This window comes from Pseudopodoces humilis, chromosome 31 (assembly GCF_049639895.1).
Source record: "Pseudopodoces humilis isolate 2021_Gansu_Grassland_sample_001 chromosome 31, ASM4963989v1, whole genome shotgun sequence".
NCBI lineage: Eukaryota > Metazoa > Chordata > Aves > Passeriformes > Paridae > Pseudopodoces > Pseudopodoces humilis.
In genome coordinates this window covers 481627-500318 of record NC_142230.1, presented here as the reverse complement: position 1 = coordinate 500318, position 18692 = coordinate 481627, and the positions used below count along the sequence as shown (strand labels likewise).

Below are 18692 nucleotides of genomic sequence, written 5' to 3'. Positions count from 1 at the left end.
AAGGGAATTTTTGGGGCTGGAATGGGAATTTTGGGGGCTGGGGAATGGGAATTTTGGGGCTGGAATGAGGAATTTGGGGCTGGAAAGGGAATTTTTGGGGCTGGAATGGGAATTTTGGGGGATGGGGAGGGAATTTTGGGGCTGGAATGAGGAGGATTTGGGGTTGGAATGAGGAGGATTTTGGGTTGGGAATGAGGAGGATTTGGGGTCAGGAATGAGGAGGATTTTGGGGGCTGGAATGGGAATTTTAGGGTTGGAATGAGGAGGATTTGGGGTCAGGAATGAGGAGGATTTTGGGGGCTGGAATGAGGAGGATTTTGGGGTTGGAATGAAGAGGATTTTGGGGCTCAAACGAGGAGAATTTTGGGTCAGGAATGAGGAGGATTCGGGGTTGGAATGAGAAGGATTTCGAGTCAGGAAATGAGGAGAATTTTGGGGGCTGTAAGGAAGAGAAATTTGGGGCTGGAAGGAGGGAGATTTTGGGGTTGGAAAATGCATTTTAGGGTTGGATATTCCTCCCCGAAAGTCCCGATCCTGCTGCTGGGGAGGATGAGGGAATTCGGGAATTCCAAGGTGGGAATTCGGGAATTCCAAGGTGGGATTTTTGGGAATTCCAAGGTGGGATTTTTGGGAATTCCAAGGCGGGATTTCGGGGTGTCTCTGCAGGAGTTGTACTCTTCCCCACCCGGGGCATTTCAAAATTCCAGGATTTTTGCATCCCTCGTGGTGTCGCCTCCTTCTGGGACATGGATGAGGGATGGAGAATCCTTGGGCACTTCCAGGGCTCCTCCCTGATGGAATTTGGGGTTTTTCCGCCAATTTCGAGCCACCAGGATGAGCCTGACCTGTTAAAACTTCGGTTTCTCTTCCCCCAAATCCCAGTCCAGCCTGGGAAACTCCTCCAGGATCCAATCCCAAAAGATTTTATGGAATTCCGAGTTTATTTTCCTTTCCCTCCGCCGCAATCCACGAGCTCGGATTAAAAAATCCCCCAAAATCCGCGGGAAAGGATGGGAATGGGAAAGTTCGGTGGGATTGGCTTCTCCCACAGAGAGGGGTCGCAGAAATTCCTCCCTCCTTGGGGCAAAATCCGGCGGATTTGGGATTTTCCCGCCCATTCCAGAGCTCAGGAATTAAAACCACTTCTCGTTTTTCCTCTCTGAAGCCCCCGCGGGCTCCCTTGGGAAATCAGGGATGAGATCCCGGCGTGAAATTCCGCAGGGATGAGGTCGGAGTCCAAATCCGAGGCGGGAGTCACCGTTCCCCGGGGGCCACAGGTGTGGGAATGAGCATTCCCGTCGGGAATTTCCGTCATTCCCAGCTCCAGAGGCGCATCCCGAGCCTCTCTCCCTTCTCCACCGCTCCGGGATCCCGCTGGAATTCCTCAGCCGCGGCCGGGGAAGGTTCCAGCCCTCGCTCCACCGCCCCACGCCGCTCCGCCGGGCGGATTTCCCCCCCCCCAGATCCCCTCTGGGGCCGCTCAGGGATTCCCGATGGGAATCAAATCCAACGGGATCCCCCGGGATTCCTGGAGAGGCTCAGGCCACCGGCAGAGTCACGCTGGCGTAAACCGTGGTGGGCTCCTTGGAGGGGACGCAAATTTTGGGGGACCAAATTGGAGCGGGGGGTGCCCCCGAGGGCGGGGTTGGGGACGATCCCCCCCTTACCTGGGACAGCGGGGGCGGTCCCCGCGGGGGCTCATCCGGGAGGCTCCGGGGGGCTCCGGGGGGTGGCCCGGTGGCCGCGGCGTAGATGGTGGTGGCATCAGGGACGGTTCCTTTGGGCTTCTGAGGGAGGGGACAAACCCCGGGCAGCGACACGAGGCTCCCCACGGGGCCGCTCCCGCCTTTCCCCGCCGGGTTTGCGCCCGAAAAGGGGGAAAATCCCGGAGTTTGGCCCCGCTGGGGGGGTCTGGGAAGTTGCGTGGCCTGGCTTTATTCCCGAAATTCCCAAATTCCCGGGAAGCAGGGATGGGTGACATCGCCATGACGTCACTCTCTCCCTTTTTCCCCCTTTTTTTTTTCCCCCCCCTCTTTTTCCCTTTTCCTTATTTTCCTCCTTTCCTCCCTTTTTTGCTCTTTTCCTCCTTTTCCCTTTTTCCTCCCTTATCCCCCTTTTTCCCCTTTTCTCCATTTTTTTCCCTTTTTCCTCCCTTATCCCCCTTTTTCCCCTTTTCTCCATTTTTTTCCCTTTTTCCTCCCTTATCCCCCTTTTTCCCTTTTTCTCCATTTTTTCCCCTTTTTCCTCCCTTATCCCCCTTTTTTCCCCCTTTTTTCTCCATTTTTTCCCCTTTTTCCTCCCTTATCCCCCTTTTTTCCCCCTTTTTCTCCATTTTTTTCCCTTTTTCCTCCCTTTTTCCTCCTTTCTCCCTCCTTTTCCCCCTTTCCATCTTTTCCTCCCTCTTTCCCTTTTTCCCACTTTTCTTCACCCTTTCCCCCCGCCGCTTTCTCACCCCATTTTTCCCCGTTTTTCCCCCCAGATTTTCCCGTTTTCCCTGTTTCTCCCACCTGCACCTGGGCGTAGATGGTGGCCCCGGCGCTGTCCGGAGCGGCCGGAGACGGGTCCGGAGTGTCCTGGGGGGGGTCCCGGTCACCTTTTGGGAAGGGTCACAGAATCCTGGGATCATCCCGGCGGGAAGAGAATTCCAAGGCCATCGAGCCCCGCCCCCTCTTGTCCATTCCCGAGGAATCCCCAGGAATTCCTCGGACACTTCCAGGGATGCTCCGAACCTCCCCGAGCTCCTTCCCATGCCTTTCCCGGAGGGATTTTCCCGGATTTCCCGACCCGGCACGGCTCGAGGCCCCATTCCAGATCCCCAAATCCCTCCGGAAGATCCCGGAATTCCGCCTGGATCCCCCCCCTTTTCTCCAGGCTGAGCCCCTCCCCAGCTCCCTCAGGAATTCTCCTTTCGGGATTTCCCCTCCGAGAAACTCATCAGGGATGAGCTGGGGGAGGATCCCAAAAAGATCCCAATTCCAGCCACATCTCGGGATGAGATTCCCAAGGATTTCCGGAGGATTTCCGGCTCCTTTGGGGTCATTTCTGGGGTTTGGTCTCCACCAGAAATCGGGAGGAGAAGCTGCTCTCTCCAGTTTTTGGGTTGGGATGATCCAATTCCCATCGGGATGGTGGGAGGTGGTCATGGACACCCATCCCATGGGAAAAGAATCCCTGGGAAATCCCAAATCCCATCCACGTTTTTAAATTTTTTTTTTTTTTTTTTTTTTTTTTTTTCCCTAAAAACGTTTTTTTTTTTTTAAAGCCATTTCCACCCCCCTGCCTTTAACACTTGGATAAAAAAAAATCACATTTTCCACCCCTGGAGAACCACCGGACATCGAGTGACCACCGGACATTGAGTGACCACCGGACATTGAGTGACCACCGGACATCGAGTGACCACCGGACATCGGGTGACCACCAGACACCGAGTGACCACCGGACATCGGGTGACCACCGGACACCGAGTGACCACCGGACATCGGGTGACCACCAGACACCTAGTGACCACTGGACATCGAGTGACCACCGGACACCGAGTGACCACCAGACACTGAGCGACCACCGGACACTGAGCAACCACCGGACATCGAGTGACCACCGGACATCGGGTGACCACCAGACACTGAGCGACCACCAGACACTGAGCAACCACCGGACATCGGGTGACCACTGGACATTGAGTGACCACCAGACACCTAGTGACCACTGGACATCGAGTGACCACCGGACACCGAGTGACCACCAGACACTGAGCGACCACCAGACACTGAGCAACCACCGGACACCGAGTGACCACCGGACACCGAGTGACCACCAGACACCTAGTGACCACCGGTCACACCTCGACCTCCACCACCTCGGAATTCTTTCCCAGGAATTTGGGATTTGGGGAATCCGAACTCACGTTTGGCCGGGCGGGTGGCCCTGAAGGTGACAACGGCGGCGGTGACGATGGCGACGGCAGCGAGCGCCAGCAGCGGCGCCAGGAGCTCCGGCCGCAGCCCGGGGACACCTGGGACAGGCAGGGGACACACGGGAGGTGGCCCCGGGTCACCTTCGGGCACCTGATTTTGTCACTTTGTCACCTGATCGTGGGGTTGAATTTTGTCACTTTTCCCTTTTCCCCCTGACTTTGGGGCTGAATTTTGTCACTTTGTCCCCTGATTTTGTCACCTGATTTTGGGGTTGAATTTTGTCACTTTTCCCCTGATTTTGGGGCCGATTGTGGGGTTGAATTTTGTCCCCTGATTTTGGGGCTGATTTTTGTCACCTGTCACTTGATTTTGGGGCTGATTTCCCTCACTTTGTCACCCGATTTTGGGGCTGATTTTTTGTCACTTTGTCACCCGATTTTGGGGCTGATTTTTGCCACTTTTCCCCCTGATTTTGGGGCTGATTCCCCTCACTTTGTCACCTGATTTTGGGGCTGATTTTTGTCACCTCTGTCATCTGATTTTGTCACCTGATTTTGGGGCTGTTTTCTGTCACTTTTTCCCCTGATTTTGGGGCTGATTTTTTGTCACTTTTCCCCCTGTTTTTGGGGTTGAATTTTGTCAGTTTTTCCCCTGGTTTTGGGTCTGATTTTCGTCACTTTTCCCCCTGATTTTGGGGTTGAATTTTGTCACTTTGTCCCCTGTTTTTGGATCTGATTTTTGTCGCTTTGTCCCCTAATTTTGAGGGTGATTTTTGTCACTTTGTCCCCTGATTTTGGGGTTGATTTTCATCACTTCTTCCCCTGGTTTTGGGTCTGATTTTCGTCACTTTCCCCCCTGATTTTGGGGCTGATTTTTGTCACTTCTTCCCCTGTTTTTGGGTCTGATTTTTGCCTCTTCGTCACCAGATCTGGAGGAGGCTGAATTTGCCACCTCTGTCACCAGGTTTGGGGTTGATTTGCTGCAGAACAGGAAACCAAAGGGCAGGAAACGCCTCTCCGAGCTCTCTTTTTTGCCTTATTTGCAGCTAAAAATTCGCCGGGGGCTAAAAACCCACCGGGGGCTGGATTTGGGGTCAGAAAAAAACCCCTAAAAATCTCCCTGGTGGCTTTAAGGGGGCCTGAGGGACAGAAATATCTCGGATATCCATAGAAGTATCTCCAATATCCATAAAAACCTCTCATCTGGAGGGGGATCCCATTAATCCATGGAAATATCTCAAAATTGTTGGAATTCCCACCCAAATCCGTCAAATTTCCACCCAAATCTGTCAAATTTCCACCCAAATCCGTCAAATTTCCACCCAAATCCGTCAAATTCCCACCCAAATCCGTCAAAATTCCCACCCTTCCTTGACAGCCCTGGGACATCTCCAGAGCTCCCTTCCCACCCCACAATCCTGGGATTCCGGGGCTCTGGAATTCTGGGATTCTGGAATTCTGAGGTTCTTGGATTCTGGGGTTCTGGAATTCCAGGATTCCAGGATTCTGGGGGTCTGGGATTCTGGGGTTCTGGAATTCCAGGATTCCGGGGTTCTGGGGTTCTGGAATTCTGGGGTTCCAGGATTCTGGGGTTCTGGGATTCCAGGATTTTGGGGTTCCAAGATTCTGGGATTCCAGGATTCTGGGGTTCTGGAATTCTGGGGTTCTGGAATTCTGGAATTCCAGGATTTTGGAGTTCTGGAATTCTGGGGTTCTGGAATTCTGGGATTCCAGGATTCTGGGGTTCCAGGATTCTGGGGTTCCAGGATTCCAGGGTTCCGGGATTCCAGGACCTACCCCGCTGCTCGAAGCCACACCGGGAAGAGTCGAAGGCGGCGTCCCGGCTGCTGACGGGATTCCTGGCGGTGCAGACGCATCCGAAGCCGGCGTTCCGCAGGGAATAGGAGAGGTTCAGGAAGCTGCCGTTCCCGGAGCAGATCCCCCCGGTGCCGTTGTCCCGGCTCTCCCAGCTGTAGGAAACCTCATCCCCCCTCTCCGAGGTGCAGCGGAGCTCCAGGGAGCAGCTGCCGTTGGACAATTCCCGGCGGAGGATCCGGATGCTGGGATGGGCCACCGGCTCTGGGGGAAAGGACGGGAATTCCAGGATTTGGGGGACGCGGAATGGGGAGTTTTCCGCCTCCGTGGTCGCCACCCACATCCCAGAGCTGCTCCCAAAAAGCTGAGAATGCCCAGCAAAAAAAAAAAAAAAAAAAAAAAAAAATCCAGGAACATCCAGGAAATTCCAGGGAAAGGCTGGGAAAATCCAACAAGAAGCCGGGAAATTCCAGCAAAAAGTTTGGATCAGCCTCCAGCTCTGGAAAAAAGGGAGAAATGGAAATTCCTGGATTTTTTTGGACACCAAAGCATTTCCCACCCCCTTCTCCCAAGACCTGCTCCCAAAATCATCCAGGACCTGCTCCCAAAATCATCCAGGAATCATCCAGGAAAAAGACCAGGAACATCCCGGAAAAAAAACGGGGATCGTCCATCCCGGTGAATCCCAGGGGAATTTTTTTTTTACCGAACACTTCCAGCTGGATCTGCCAGATCTCCTCCTCCTGCCCGTTGCTGACGCTGTACTCGTAGAGCCGGCGGTCATCCCGGCTGGTGTTGAGGATTTCCAGGGAAAAATCCCGGCGGTGGAAGCTCACCCGGCCCGGCTCGAACTCCGTGTAGTTCCCGCCGGAAATCTTCAGCAGGAATTTCTTCCTCTGCAGCTCCTCCGTCAGTTTTTTCCAGGAGGCTTCCCCGAATTCCTGGGTGCGCTCCTGGAGCTGGCGGGGGATCCGCAGGAAGGTCGCCTCTCCCAAAGTTCCCAGCACCGTTTCCCGGGCTCCGATCCCTGGGGAAAGGGGAGGGAGAAGGGTTGGGGATGGCGGGGATCGCCCTCGTCCCCATCCCAAAGGAATCCTCTGGGATCGGGACGGTGGATCCGGCCCGGTGAGCCACAGGATCCCAGATCCAAGGGAGAAACTTCCAGATCCAGGGGAGAGATCCCAGATCCAGGGGACAGATCCCAGATCCAGGGAAGAGATCCCAGATCCAGGAGAGAGATCCCAGATCCAGGAGAGAAACTTCCAGATCCAGGGGAGAGATCCCAGATCCAGGAGAGAGATCCCAGATCCAGGGGAGAGATCCCAGATCCAGGGGAGAGATCCCAGATCCAGGGAAGAGATCCCAGATCCAAGGGAGATATCCCAGATCCAGGGGAGAGATCCCAGATCCAGGGAAGAGATCCCAGATCCACGAGAGAGATCCCAGATCCAGGGGAGAGATCCCAGATCCAGGGAAGAGATCCCAGATCCAGGAGAGAGATCCCAGATCCAGGAGAGAGATCCCAGATCCAGGGGAGAGATCCCAGATCCACGAGAGAGATCCCAGATCCAGGGGAGAGGTCCCAAATCCAGGAGAGAGATCCCAGATCCAGGGAAGAGATCCCAGATCCAGGGAAGAGATCCCAGATCCAGGAGAGAGATCCCAGATCCAGGGGAGAGATCCCAGATCCAGGAGAGAGATCCCAGATCCAGGGGAGAGGTCCCAAATCCAGGAGAGAGATCCCAGATCCAGGGAAGAGATCCCAGATCCAGGAGAGAGATCCCAGATCCAGGGGAGAGATCCCAGATCCAGGGGAGAGATCCCAGATCCAGGGGAGAGATCCCAGATCCAAGGGAGAAACTTCCAGATCCAGGAGAGAGATCCCAGATCTGGGGGAGAGATCCCAAATCAAGGGGAGAGATCCCAAATCCAGGGGAGGGATCCCAGATCCAGGGGAGGGATCCCAGATCCAGGGGAGAGATCCCAAATCCAAAGGAAAGCCCCCAAATCCAAAGGAAAGACCCCCAAATCCAAAGGATTCTCTTTGGAAGGAGTTTTGGCTCTCCAGACCCCTCCAAAAACAGGGATCGGCCCCATTTTCATGGAAGTTGTCCCATGGCGAAGGGTTGGAAGCCGCCCATCCTCAAGGAACTCCCAAGCCAAAGCATTCCATGGTTTTATTCCTTGGGAAGCACCTCCCGGCCCAGGGATTTGAGCCAATCCACCCGGGAATCTTCCCCTGGAACATCCCAAACCCCTCTGGCACGGAATTAATCCCTCAGAGCTCTCAAAACCCCGCCGAGATTTGCCCAAATCCTTCACTTTTCCAGCGGAATTCCTTCCATCGTTTTCGAGTCCCGTCTTCCCTCTCGGGAGAGTTTTCGGGATTCTCCTCACATCCCACCCCCGGAGCGCCTCCACCCCCAAAAAAAACCCAAAACCCCTTCAGATCCGCCCCCAAAATCCACGAAAAACCACCCAAAAGAATTCGGAAGGGAAAAAACCAACGCACCCCAAAGAGCTCCGAGGGCGAGGAGCAGCCGGAGCCAAACGCCGGAGCCCATCCCGGGATCACGGAGCCGCTCCGGGGCTCGGAGCAGGTGGTGACGGGAAGATCTTCACCCCTGGGCCTCTCATTTCCTGTTTCGTTTTGTTTTTGGGGCCGAACGAGTCAAATCTTGGCTTTTTTTATTCTCTCCGTGCCGGAAATTATTCAAAGCGCAGGGGGGATCCGCGCCCCAAAAAGCTGCGGAGGGAAGGAAATGGATTTGGTTTTCCTGGCGGGATTTCCTCGTCCCGTTGAGGGTCCTTGGGTTGGTCCAGGGGAAAAAATTCCTGGATTTTTCCAGCTCTCCGGGAAGGTGAAAGTTTCAAAGCGATCCCGCATCCCAAAAGTTGCTTCATCCCCCCTAAAAAAAAGTTGGGAAAACCCCAAATTTCCCGGGAATATCCCAGCTTGGAGCTCCGCGGGATCCGCAGCGAGGAGGAAAAGGATGGGAGGTCCCCAAAAACTCACCTGGGAGAAGCCAAATCCTCGTTCTGGGTGAATTTGGGTGAATTTGGGTGGATTTGGGTGGATTTGGGTGGATTTGGGTGAATTTGGGTGAATTTGGGGATGGGGAAGGTTTTTCCTGGTGGAAAGACAGGGAAAAATCCGGTTGTGGATCTGCTGCTGGAAAATCTTGACGGGTTTTAGTGGAGGAGCTTTGAAATCCGAGGGGGTTTTTTTGCCTTTTCCTTTCTCCAAATTCCCGATTTTCCCGATTTTCAGGGCGTGGAGCCGGAATTCCAGGATCCCCGAGGCTGGAGAAGAGCTCCAGGATTCACGTTTTGGCCAATTCCCACCTTCTCCTTCCTTGGGCACCTCCAGGGATGGAAAAATCCCAGGATTTTACCCCAAATCCAAGCCCAGGGAATCCCAGGATTCACATTCCCGCTGTTTTCCAAGCTCGGAGTTTTCCACCAGGTTTTTGCTGCCGGGAAATGATTTTTGAACTGCGAAAAAAACCCCAAAACCACCCAAAAAAACCCACCCGGAACATCCTGTGAAGCTCCTCCTTCCTGCTCAGAAAGAACCTGATGAGATTAAAAAAAAAAAACCCCAAAACCGTAATTTCCCAAAAATCAGATTTTTCCAGGAAAAAAAAAAAATACGGATGGGGAAGAGCGGGATGAATTAATCCAGGAGAAACCAGCAGCGGTTCCTCCTGGAAACTTCTGGAATGGGAATCTTGGAACGATTTTGGGGTGGCAAAGTTGGTTTTGGGGTGTTTGGGGGCATTTTTGGGATTTTTTTGGGGGTTGGGTTGGTGGAGCTGGAAGCGTCCCAAACTTTCCCAGAGTTTTCCATCATTCCCAAGATTTCTTCCCGCCTGTCCCACCCTCCGGAGCCGGGTCCTGCCCTGGAAGAAAAAGGAGGGAATTTTATCCCCAAAAAAAGGGGGGAACGTCTCGGAGCTTTTTCCATCTTATCCCCCCTCCCCAATCCCTGAGCCGTGGGAAGCCCCAGCCCAGGGAAAAATCCGGAAAAATCCGGGAAAATCAGTGAAAAACCCAGAAAACCCCAGGAAAATTTCAGAAAAAATTCAGAAAAAAATTCAGGAAAAGTGCAGGAAAAATTCAGGGAAAATCTGGGGAAAAATTCGGGGAAAATTCGGGGGAAATTTGGGAAAAAATTGAGAAAAATTCAGGGAAAATTCGGGGAAAATCCGGGAAAAATTCAGAAAAAAATCAGGAAAATTTCAGGAAAATTCAGGAAAAATTCAGGGAAAGTGCATGAAAAATTCAGGAAAAGTTCAGGAAAAGTTCAGGAAAAGTTCAGGAAAAATTCAGCAAAAAGTGCAGGAAAAATTCGAGAAAAATTTGGGAAAAATTCAGGGAAAATCTGGGAAAAATTCAGAAAAAAATCAGGAAAATTTCAGGAAAATTCTGGAAAAAAAAAAATCAGGAAAAGTTCAGGAAAAATTCAGGAAAAGTTCAGGAAAAGTCCAGGGAAAATCCAGGGAAAATCCAGGGAAAGACAGAAAAATCCAGGGGAAAATAAATATGGTTTTCAGGATGGAGTTTAATGTTCAAACAAACACTTGGGAAAGCAGAGACCGACCCCAAACCCTCCCTCGCGGGGAAAACCAAAGGCGCCGCCTCCCAAAAACCCAAGGAGGACCCCCCAAAATTCCGGGAAAAGCCAGGAAAGGCTCGGAGCGGGGTCTGGGTGTGGATTTTGGGATGAGGATTTCCGAATTAACCAGGAATCGGACGATGCCGGCCACTCCGGAGGATTTTTTGGGGATCTTCTCCCCGGTGTCCTCAAGCCAGGAGGAGGAAGAGGAGGAGGAGGAGGAGGAGGTTTCCCAGGCTGGGCGTGGCGCAGGTGAGGGATGAGGATCCATCTGGAAGCACAGGGAGATCCAGGAGTTGTGGGATGATCCCAAATCCCTCCCCGGAGCGGAGAGGAAAAGGGATCCCGCCACCCCTGGGATCCACCCCGGGAATCGGGATCTGCTCCCAGGGAATCGGGATCGGCTCCCAGGGAATCGGGATCGGCTCCCAGGGAATTGGGATCCACCCCGGGAATCGGGATCTGCTCCCAGGGAATCGGGATCGGCTCCCAGGGAATTGGGATCCACCCCGGGAATCGGGATCTGCTCCCAGGGAATCGGGATCGGCTCCCAGGGGATCGGGATCGGCTCCCAGGGAATTGGGATCCACCCCCAGGGAATCGGGATCTGCTCCCAGGGAATCGGGATCGGCTCCCAGGGAATCAGGATCGGCTCCCAGGGAATCGGGATCCACCCCGGGAATCGGGATCGGCTCCCAGGGAATTGGGATCGGCTCCCAGGGAATCGGGATCTGCTCCCAGGGAATTGGGATCCACCCCGGGAATCGGGATCGGCTCCCAGGGAATTGGGATCGGCTCCCAGGGAATTGGGATCCACCCCAGGAATTGGGATTTGCTCCCAGGGAATCGGGATTGGCTCCCAGGGAATCAGGATCGGCTCCCAAGGAATCGGGATCGGCTCCCAGGGAATCGGGATCGGCTCCCAGGGAATCGGGATCGGCTCCCAGGGAATCGGGATCGGCTCCCAAGGAATCAGGATCGGCTCCCAGGGAATCGGGATCGGCTCCCAGGGAATCGGGATCGGCTCCCAGGGAATCGGGATCGGCTCCCAGGGAATCGGGATCATTCCGGGCGGCACTGGGACCTCTCCCAGATGGATTTTGGGGGTTTGGGGACCCTCTGATACCCCCCATGGGTTCATTTTTGGGGTTTTGGGACTTCCTGAGCCTCTCTGGGGTCAATTTTAGGGGTTCAGGGAGGCTCCGACGCCACAAGAGCCAAATTTTGGGGTGGATCCCAAAATCGGGATAAAGGAACGGCCTCCAGACGTCCCAGGCTGGGAAATTTGGGAGAATTCCTCCCAAAAACGGGCTCAGGGAGGTCTGGCCATCCCTGGAGGCTTCCCAGGAATTCCTGGAATTCCGGATGACCCCGTGGGCTTTCCCAACCCAAATAATTCCCGGGATTGCTCCGAAAATCCCCAAATCCGCCCCCTCCAAAGTCACTCTGGGGACATTCCAAAGGCAGGGCTCGAATTTTATCACTTTGTCACCTGATTTTGGGTTTGAATTTTATCACTTTTTCCCCTAATTTTGAGTTTGAATTTTGTCGCTTTCCCCCCTGATTTTTGGCTCTGAATTTTGTCATTTCTCCCCTGATTTTTGGCTCTGAATTTTGTCATTTCTCCCCTGATTTTTGGGCTGAATTTTGTCATTTCTCCCCTGTTTTTGGCCCTGATTTTTGGGCTGAATTTTGTCTTTTCTCCCCTGATTTTTGGCTCTGAATTTTGTCATTTCTCCCCTGATTTTTGGGCTGAATTTTGTCTTTTCTCCCCTGGTTTTGGCTCTGAATTTTGTAATTTCTCCCCTGATTTTTGGGCTGAATTTTGTCTTTTCTCCCCTGATTTTTGGCTCTGAATTTTGTCATTTCTCCCCTGATTTTTGGGCTGAATTTTGTCATTTCTCCCCTGATTTTTGGGCTGAATTTTGTCATTTCTCCCCTGTTTTTTGGCTCTGAATTTTTCCACCTCACCCCCAGATCCGGAGGAGGCCGAATTCGTCCCCTCCGCCCCGATTGGGATCTGAATTTGCTGCAGAACAGGAAACAAAGGGCAGGAAACGCCTCTCGAGCTCTCGTTTTTGCCTTATTTGTAGCTAAAAACTCGCCGGGGGCTAAAAACCCCCCAGAGCCGTGTCCGGCTGTGTCCAGAGCCATGTCCGGCCGTGTCCGGCTGTGTCCAGAGCCATGTCCAGCCATGTCCAGCTGTGTCCAGAGCCATGTCCAGCCATGTCCAGCTGTGCCCAGAGCCATGTCCAGCCGTGTCCAGCCGTGTCTGGCTGTGTCCAGAGCCATGTCCGGCCGTGTCCGGCTGTGTCCAGAGCCATGTCCGGCCATGTCTGGCTGTGTCCAGCTGTGTCCAGCTGTGTCTGACCATGTCTGGCCGTGTCTGGCCATGTCCTGGCCCTGTCCAGCTGTGTCCAGAGCCATGTCCGGCCATGTCTGGCTGTGTCCAGCTGTGTCCAGCTGTGTCTGACCATGTCTGGCCGTGTCTGGCCATGTCTGGCCCTGTCCAGCTGTGTCCAGCCATGTCCGGCCGTGTCCGGAGCTGTGTCCAGCCATGTCCGGCCGTGTCCGGCCATGTCCAGCTATGTCCGGCTGTGTCTGACCATGTCTGGCTGTGTCAAGCAATGTCCAGCCGTGTCCGGCCATGTCCAGCCGTGTCCGGCCATGTCCAGCAGTGTCCGGCTGTGTCCAGCCATGTCCAGCAGTGTCCGGCTGTGTCCAGCCGTGTCTGACCATGTCCAGCTATGTCCGGCTGTGTCTGACCATGTCTGGCTGTGTCCAGCCGTGTCCGGCCATGTCCAGCAGTGTCCGGCCATGTCCAGCCGTGCCCGGCCGTGTCCAGCCATGTCCAGCCGTGCCCGGCTGTGTCCAGCCATGTCCAGCCATGTCCAGCCATGTCCAGCCGTGTCCGGCTGTGTCCGGAGCCGTGTCCGGCTGTGTCCAGCCGTGTCCGGCCGTGTCCGGCCGTGTCCGGAGCCGTGTCCGGCTGTGTCCGGCCGTGTCCGGCCGTGTCCGTACCTGTCCAGCCGCAGGGCTGCCGGAAGGTCAGCGAGGCGTTGTTGGAGGACACGGCGTTGCTGACCTTGCAGGTGAAGGTTTCTCCCTCGGGGCTGAAGGAGACGCTCAGGACGGGGCCGTCCTCCACCAGGAGCCTCTGGGGTGGGATCCACTCGTAGGTGACCCCCTGGAGGTCCACGGAGCACCTCAGGGTGACCTTGCCCTGACCGGGGTCGCCGGCGGGGGTGGCCGTCACGTGGGGCTTGGGGACCAGGTCTGTGGGAGAGGTCAGGAGGTCACAAAGTCCTCATGGAGCTCTGGGACAACCCCCAGGAGCTCTGGGACAACCCCCTGGAGATCTGAGACAACCCCCTGGAGATCTGGGACAACCCCCTGGAGATCTGGGACAACCCTCTGGAGCTCTGGGACAACCCTCTGGAGATCTGGGACAACCCCCTGGAGATCTGGGACAACCCCCTGGAGATCTGGGACAACCCCCTGGAGATCTGGGACAACCCTCTGGAGCTCTGGGACAACCCTCTGGAGATCTGGGACAATTCCCAGGACATCTCAACATCTCCAATCCATCTGTGGAGCTCCAGGACAATCCCCAAGGACATCTCAGCATCCTCCTGGAGCTCTGGGACAATTCCCAGGACGTCACAAAGTCCTCCTGGATCTCCAGGACAATTCCCAGGAGCTCTGGGACCATCCCCAGGATGTCACAAAGTCCTCCTGGAGCTCTGGGACAATTCTCAGGACATCTCAACATCGTCCTGGATCTCCAGGACAATTCCCAGGACATCACAAAGTCCTCCTGGCGCTCCAGGACCATCCCCAGGACATCAGAAAGTCCTCCAGGAACTCTGGGACAATTCCCAGGAGCTCCAGGACCATCCCCAGGACATCACAAAGTCCTCCTGGATCTCCAGGACCATCCCCAGGACGTCACAAAGTCCTCCTGGCGCTCCAGGACCATCCCCAGGACGTCACAAAGTCCTCCTGGCGCTCCAGGACCATCCCCAGGACGTCACAAAGTCCTCCTGGCGCTCCAGGACCATCCCCAGGACGTCACAAAGTCCTCCTGGCGCTCCAGGACCATCCCCAGGACGTCACAAAGTCCTCCTGGCGCTCCAGGACCATCCCCAGGACGTCACAAAGTCCTCCTGGCGCTCCAGGACCATCCCCAGGACATCTCAAAGTCCTCCTGGATCTCCAGGACCATTCCCAGGACGTCACAAAGTCCTCCTGGAGCTCCAGGACCATTCCCAGGACGTCACAAAGTCCTCCTGGCGCTCCAGGACCATTCCCAGGACATCTCAAAGTCCTCCTGGATCTCCAGGACCATTCCCAGGACATCACAAAGTCCTCCTGGATCTCCAGGACCATCCCCAGGACATCTCAAAGTCCTCCTGGCGCTCCAGGACCATTCCCAGGACATCTCAAAGTCCTCCTGGATCTCCAGGACCATCCCCAGGACGTCACAAAGTCCTCCTGGCGCTCCAGGACCATCCCCAGGACGTCACAAAGTCCTCCTGGATCTCCAGGACCATCCCCAGGACATCACAAAGTCCTCCTGGATCTCCAGGACCATCCCCAGGACATCACAAAGTCCTCCTGGCGCTCCAGGACCATTCCCAGGACATCACAAAGTCCTCCTGGATCTCCAGGACCATCCCCAGGACATCTCAAAGTCCTCCTGGCGCTCCAGGACCATTCCCAGGACATCTCAAAGTCCTCCTGGATCTCCAGGACCATCCCCAGGACGTCACAAAGTCCTCCTGGCGCTCCAGGACCATCCCCAGGACATCACAAAGTCCTCCTGGCGCTCCAGGACCATCCCCGAACTCACCGTAGACCTTCAGCAGGAACTCCTCCACGCTCTCCTTGCCCGCGTCATCCTCCCGGTACAGCTGGAACTCGCCGCTGTCCCCGCGCCTCAGGTGGCCCAGTTTTAGGGTGTGGTTGCCCAGGAGCTCCAGACGCCCCCGGAAGCGGCTCTGGGGGTACCCGGGCTCCTCCCCCCGTTTCCAGCCGGCGATTCTCACCCGGTTCTCCCAGCGCCAGTGGATTTGGGAATAATCCGAGGGATTTTGGGGCCCGCGGGGGCTCAGGAACGCCGCGCCCCCCACGGCGCCCGTCACCTCCAGGGGTGCGGCTTCCTGCGCCCAGGCTGCCAAAAAACACCAGAAACACCCCAAAAAATCGCGGTGGTGTCGCTGGGTGGCTCCGCTTTTCCCGGGTCTCGTCCCGCTCGGAATTCCAGGAGCGTTTAAAGCGCGATGTTAAAGGTTGAAAATGTGATATTAAAGGTTGAAAATGTGATATTAAAGGTTAAAATGTGATATTAAAGGTTAAAATGTGATATTAAAGGTTGAAAACGTGATATTAAAGGTTGAAAATGTGATATTAAAGGTTGAAATGTGATATTAAAGGTTAAAATGTGATATTAAAGGTTGAAAATGTGATATTAAAGGTTGAAAATGTGATATTAAAGGTTGAAATGTGATATTAAAGGTTAAAATGTGATATTAAAGGTTAAAATGTGATATTAAAGATTAAAATGTCATATTAAAGGTTAAAGTGCAATATAAAAGATTAAAAAGTGATATTAAAGGTTAAAACATGATATCAAAGATTAAAATGTGATATTAAAGGCTAAAACACGATATTAAAGGTTAAAGAGCGATATTAAAGATTAAAACTCTATATTAAAGATGAAAACACGATATTAAAAATTAAAGAGCGATATTAAAGGTGAAACCATGATATTAAAGGTGGAAAATGCGATATTAAAAATGAAAATGCGATATTAAAGGTGGAAAATGCGATATTAAAGATGAAAATGAGATATTAAAAATGAAAATGCGATATTAACAATTAAAGGGCGATATTAAAGATGAAAATGCGATATTAAAGGTGAAAATGCGATATTAAAGGTGGAAAATGCGATATTAAAAATGAAAATGAGATATTAAAGGTGGAAAATGCGATATTAAAGGTGGAAAATGCGATATTAAAGATGAAAATGAGATATTAAAGGTGGAAAATGCGATATTAAAGATGAAAATGCGATATTAAAGGTGGAAAATGCGATATTAAAAATGAAAATGAGATATTAAAGGTGGAAAATGCGATATTAAAGGTGGAAAATGCGATATTAAAGGTGGAAAATGCGATATTAAAAATGAAAATGAGATATTAAAGGTGGAAAATGCGATATTAAAGGTGGAAAATGCGATATTAAAGGTGGAAAATGCGATATTAAAAATGAAAATGAGATATTAAAGGTGGAAAATGCGATATTAAAGATGAAAGCGCGATATTAAAGACGAAAACTCGACTCCGCTGCCTCCGGAGCCCTGGAGGGGCGGGACGAGGATTTCAAATTTTCCCGCCCCGAATTTCTCAGGAATTAATTATTTTAATTATTTTTGCGTTTTTTTGGGACTCCACCTGGCTCAGCCCATCCCCACCCCCCGTGGTGACACCAGGGGACACCCCAATGTCCCCAAACCCACGTCCCCCCGCCCCAGCCCCGTACCTCGGGCCACGAGGAGGAGGAAGAAGCTCGGTGTCGACCCCGGCGCCATCTCGGTGGGTGGGACCCCCAAAATCCAGTCTTGGACCCCAAAATCCAGTCTTGGACCCCAAAATCCAGGCTGGGACCCCCAAAATCCAGGCTGGGACCCCAAAATCCAGGCTAGGACCCCCAAAATCCAGTCTTGAACACCCAAAATCCAGGCTGGGACCCTCAAAATCCACTCTTGGACCCCAAAATCCAGTCTTGGACCCCCAAAATCCAGGCTGGGACCCCCAAAATCCAGTCTTGGACCCCCAAAATCCAGTTTGGGACCCCCCCGAAAGCCTGGGGGGGTTTGGAAGGCGAGCAGGAGACACCACGTGATGGGGAAGGCCGACGGTTCCTGTTTCTTTTTTGAGCTCGAAACCGCGGTTTTTGGGTGTGTGACAATGTGACAATGTCACAAGGGTGTCACAGCCTGGCGGGGGCACCCCCATGGATCCCCCAAATCCCCACTGGAGTGACCCCAAAGCTGTCCCACCCCATGGGACACTGACCACAAGGGTCACCGGAGTGACCCCAAAGCTGTCCCAATGGTCAGTGGGGCACTGACCCCACACCTGGGTCACCAGAGTGACCCCAAAGCCACCCTGCTGACCAGCAGGACACTGACCCCAAAGGTCACCAGAGTGACCCCAAAGCTGTCCTGATGACCAGCAGGACACTGACCCCAAAGGTCACCAGAGTGACCCCAAAGCTGTCCTGATGACCAGCAGGACACTGACCCCAAAGCCATCCCACCCCATGGGACACTGACCACAAAGGGTCACCAAAGTGACCCCAAAGCCCACCTGATGACCAACAATCCTGGAATTCTCCTCTCCAACCCCAAACACTCCGGGAATTCTCCTCTCCAACCCCAAACAATCCGGGAATTCTCCTCTCCAACCCCAAACACTCCTGGAATTCTCCTCTCCAACCCCAAACAATCCTGGAATTCTCCTCTCCAACCCCAAACAATCCTGGAATTCTCCGCTCCAACCCCAAACAATCCTGGAATTCTCCTCTCCAGCCCCAAACACTCCGGGAATTCTCCTCTCCAACCCCAAACACTCCTGGAATTCTCCCCTCCAACCCCAAACACTGGGAATTCTCCTCTCCAACCCCAAACACTCCTGGAATTCTCTCTCCAACCCCAAACAATCCGGGAATTCTCCTCTCCAACCCCAAACAATCCGGGAATTCTCCTCTCCAACCCCAAACAATCCTGGAATTCTCCTCTCCAACCCCAAACAATCCTGGAATTCTCCCCTCCAACCCCAAACAATCTGGGAATTCTCCTCTCCAACCCCAAACAATCCTGGAATTCTCCTCTCCAGACGCCTCCCGAGAGGCGAATCCAGAATTCCCGGCTGGAATTCTTTCCCGCCAGGACAGATCTTTTGTCCCGGGGGTCCCGAAGCGGCCGCCGGAGTCTTCCCACGGCCGGGGGGACAAAGGGACCCCCGAGCCCCCCGCTGGGCCCTGACCCACTTCAACCCAGCCGGGGTTCATTAATTCCGGGGATTAATTGGGTTATGCTAATGAGGGGGGTTGGTGGGAAATGAGGGCGGTGCTGGAGGAGGGGTTTTTGGGGGGGGGGGTTTTGTTATTTGGGGGGATTTTAGGGGAAAATCTTCGTTTTGGGGGAGGGAATTTGGGGAAAATTCTTCCTCCTAAGGGGGTTTGGGGGGAAATTTTTTTAGGGAAATTAGGGAAAGTTTTAGGGGAAATTCTTCCCCCTTATTGGAGGTTTTTGGGAAAATTCTTCCTCTTAGGGG

The 18692-nt window shown here is 53.6% G+C and overlaps 2 protein-coding genes across 4 annotated transcripts; both read right to left on the bottom strand.

Annotated features, from left to right (window-relative positions):
- Positions 1–121: 121 nt before the first annotated feature.
- LOC102105834 (signaling lymphocytic activation molecule) lies at positions 122–9231 on the bottom strand. 3 transcript variants are annotated; one of them, XM_088068512.1, is made up of 8 exons: positions 8748–9231; positions 8244–8640; positions 6438–6758; positions 5714–5995; positions 3908–4015; positions 2508–2593; positions 1668–1787; positions 122–1583 (listed from the first exon to the last, which is right to left on the bottom strand). In XM_088068512.1, exons 2-8 carry the CDS (start codon positions 8293–8295, stop codon positions 1539–1541), a joined length of 1014 nt encoding a protein of 337 aa, XP_087924638.1. In that variant the 5' UTR covers positions 8296–8640; positions 8748–9231; the 3' UTR covers positions 122–1538. The 3 variants fall into 3 exon arrangements, with proteins under 3 accessions (XP_087924638.1, XP_087924637.1, XP_087924639.1); XM_088068511.1 differs by having other exon boundaries at positions 8244–8477; XM_088068513.1 differs by lacking the exon at positions 8748–9231 and having other exon boundaries at positions 8244–8718.
- A 1044-nt stretch (positions 9232–10275) lies between these two features.
- LOC102106017 (SLAM family member 8) lies at positions 10276–17267 on the bottom strand. Its single transcript, XM_014261906.2, has 4 exons — positions 16894–17267; positions 15202–15522; positions 13371–13625; positions 10276–10620 (listed from the first exon to the last, which is right to left on the bottom strand). Exons 1-4 carry the CDS (start codon positions 16940–16942, stop codon positions 10538–10540), a joined length of 708 nt encoding a protein of 235 aa, XP_014117381.2. The 5' UTR covers positions 16943–17267; the 3' UTR covers positions 10276–10537.
- Between the last annotated feature and the right edge of the window lie 1425 nt (positions 17268–18692).

Coding starts and splice junctions, on each gene's coding strand:
- LOC102106017 (XM_014261906.2), bottom strand. CDS start 16,942: ATGGCGCCGGGGTCGACACCGAGCTTCTTCCTCCTCCTCGTGGCCCGA. Junction 15,523..16,893: donor CCTCCTCCTCGTGGCCCGAG/GTACGGGGCTGG, acceptor GTTTTTTGGCAG/CCTGGGCGCAGGAAGCCGCA. Junction 10,621..13,370: donor GCAGCCCTGCGGCTGGACAG/GTACGGACACGG, acceptor CTGTGCTTCCAG/ATGGATCCTCATCCCTCACC.
- LOC102105834 (XM_088068512.1), bottom strand. CDS start 8,295: ATGGGCTCCGGCGTTTGGCTCCGGCTGCTCCTCGCCCTCGGAGCTCTT. Junction 5,996..6,437: donor GATCCAGCTGGAAGTGTTCG/GTAAAAAAAAAA, acceptor CCTTTCCCCCAG/AGCCGGTGGCCCATCCCAGC. Junction 4,016..5,713: donor GTGTGGCTTCGAGCAGCGGG/GTAGGTCCTGGA, acceptor TGCCTGTCCCAG/GTGTCCCCGGGCTGCGGCCG.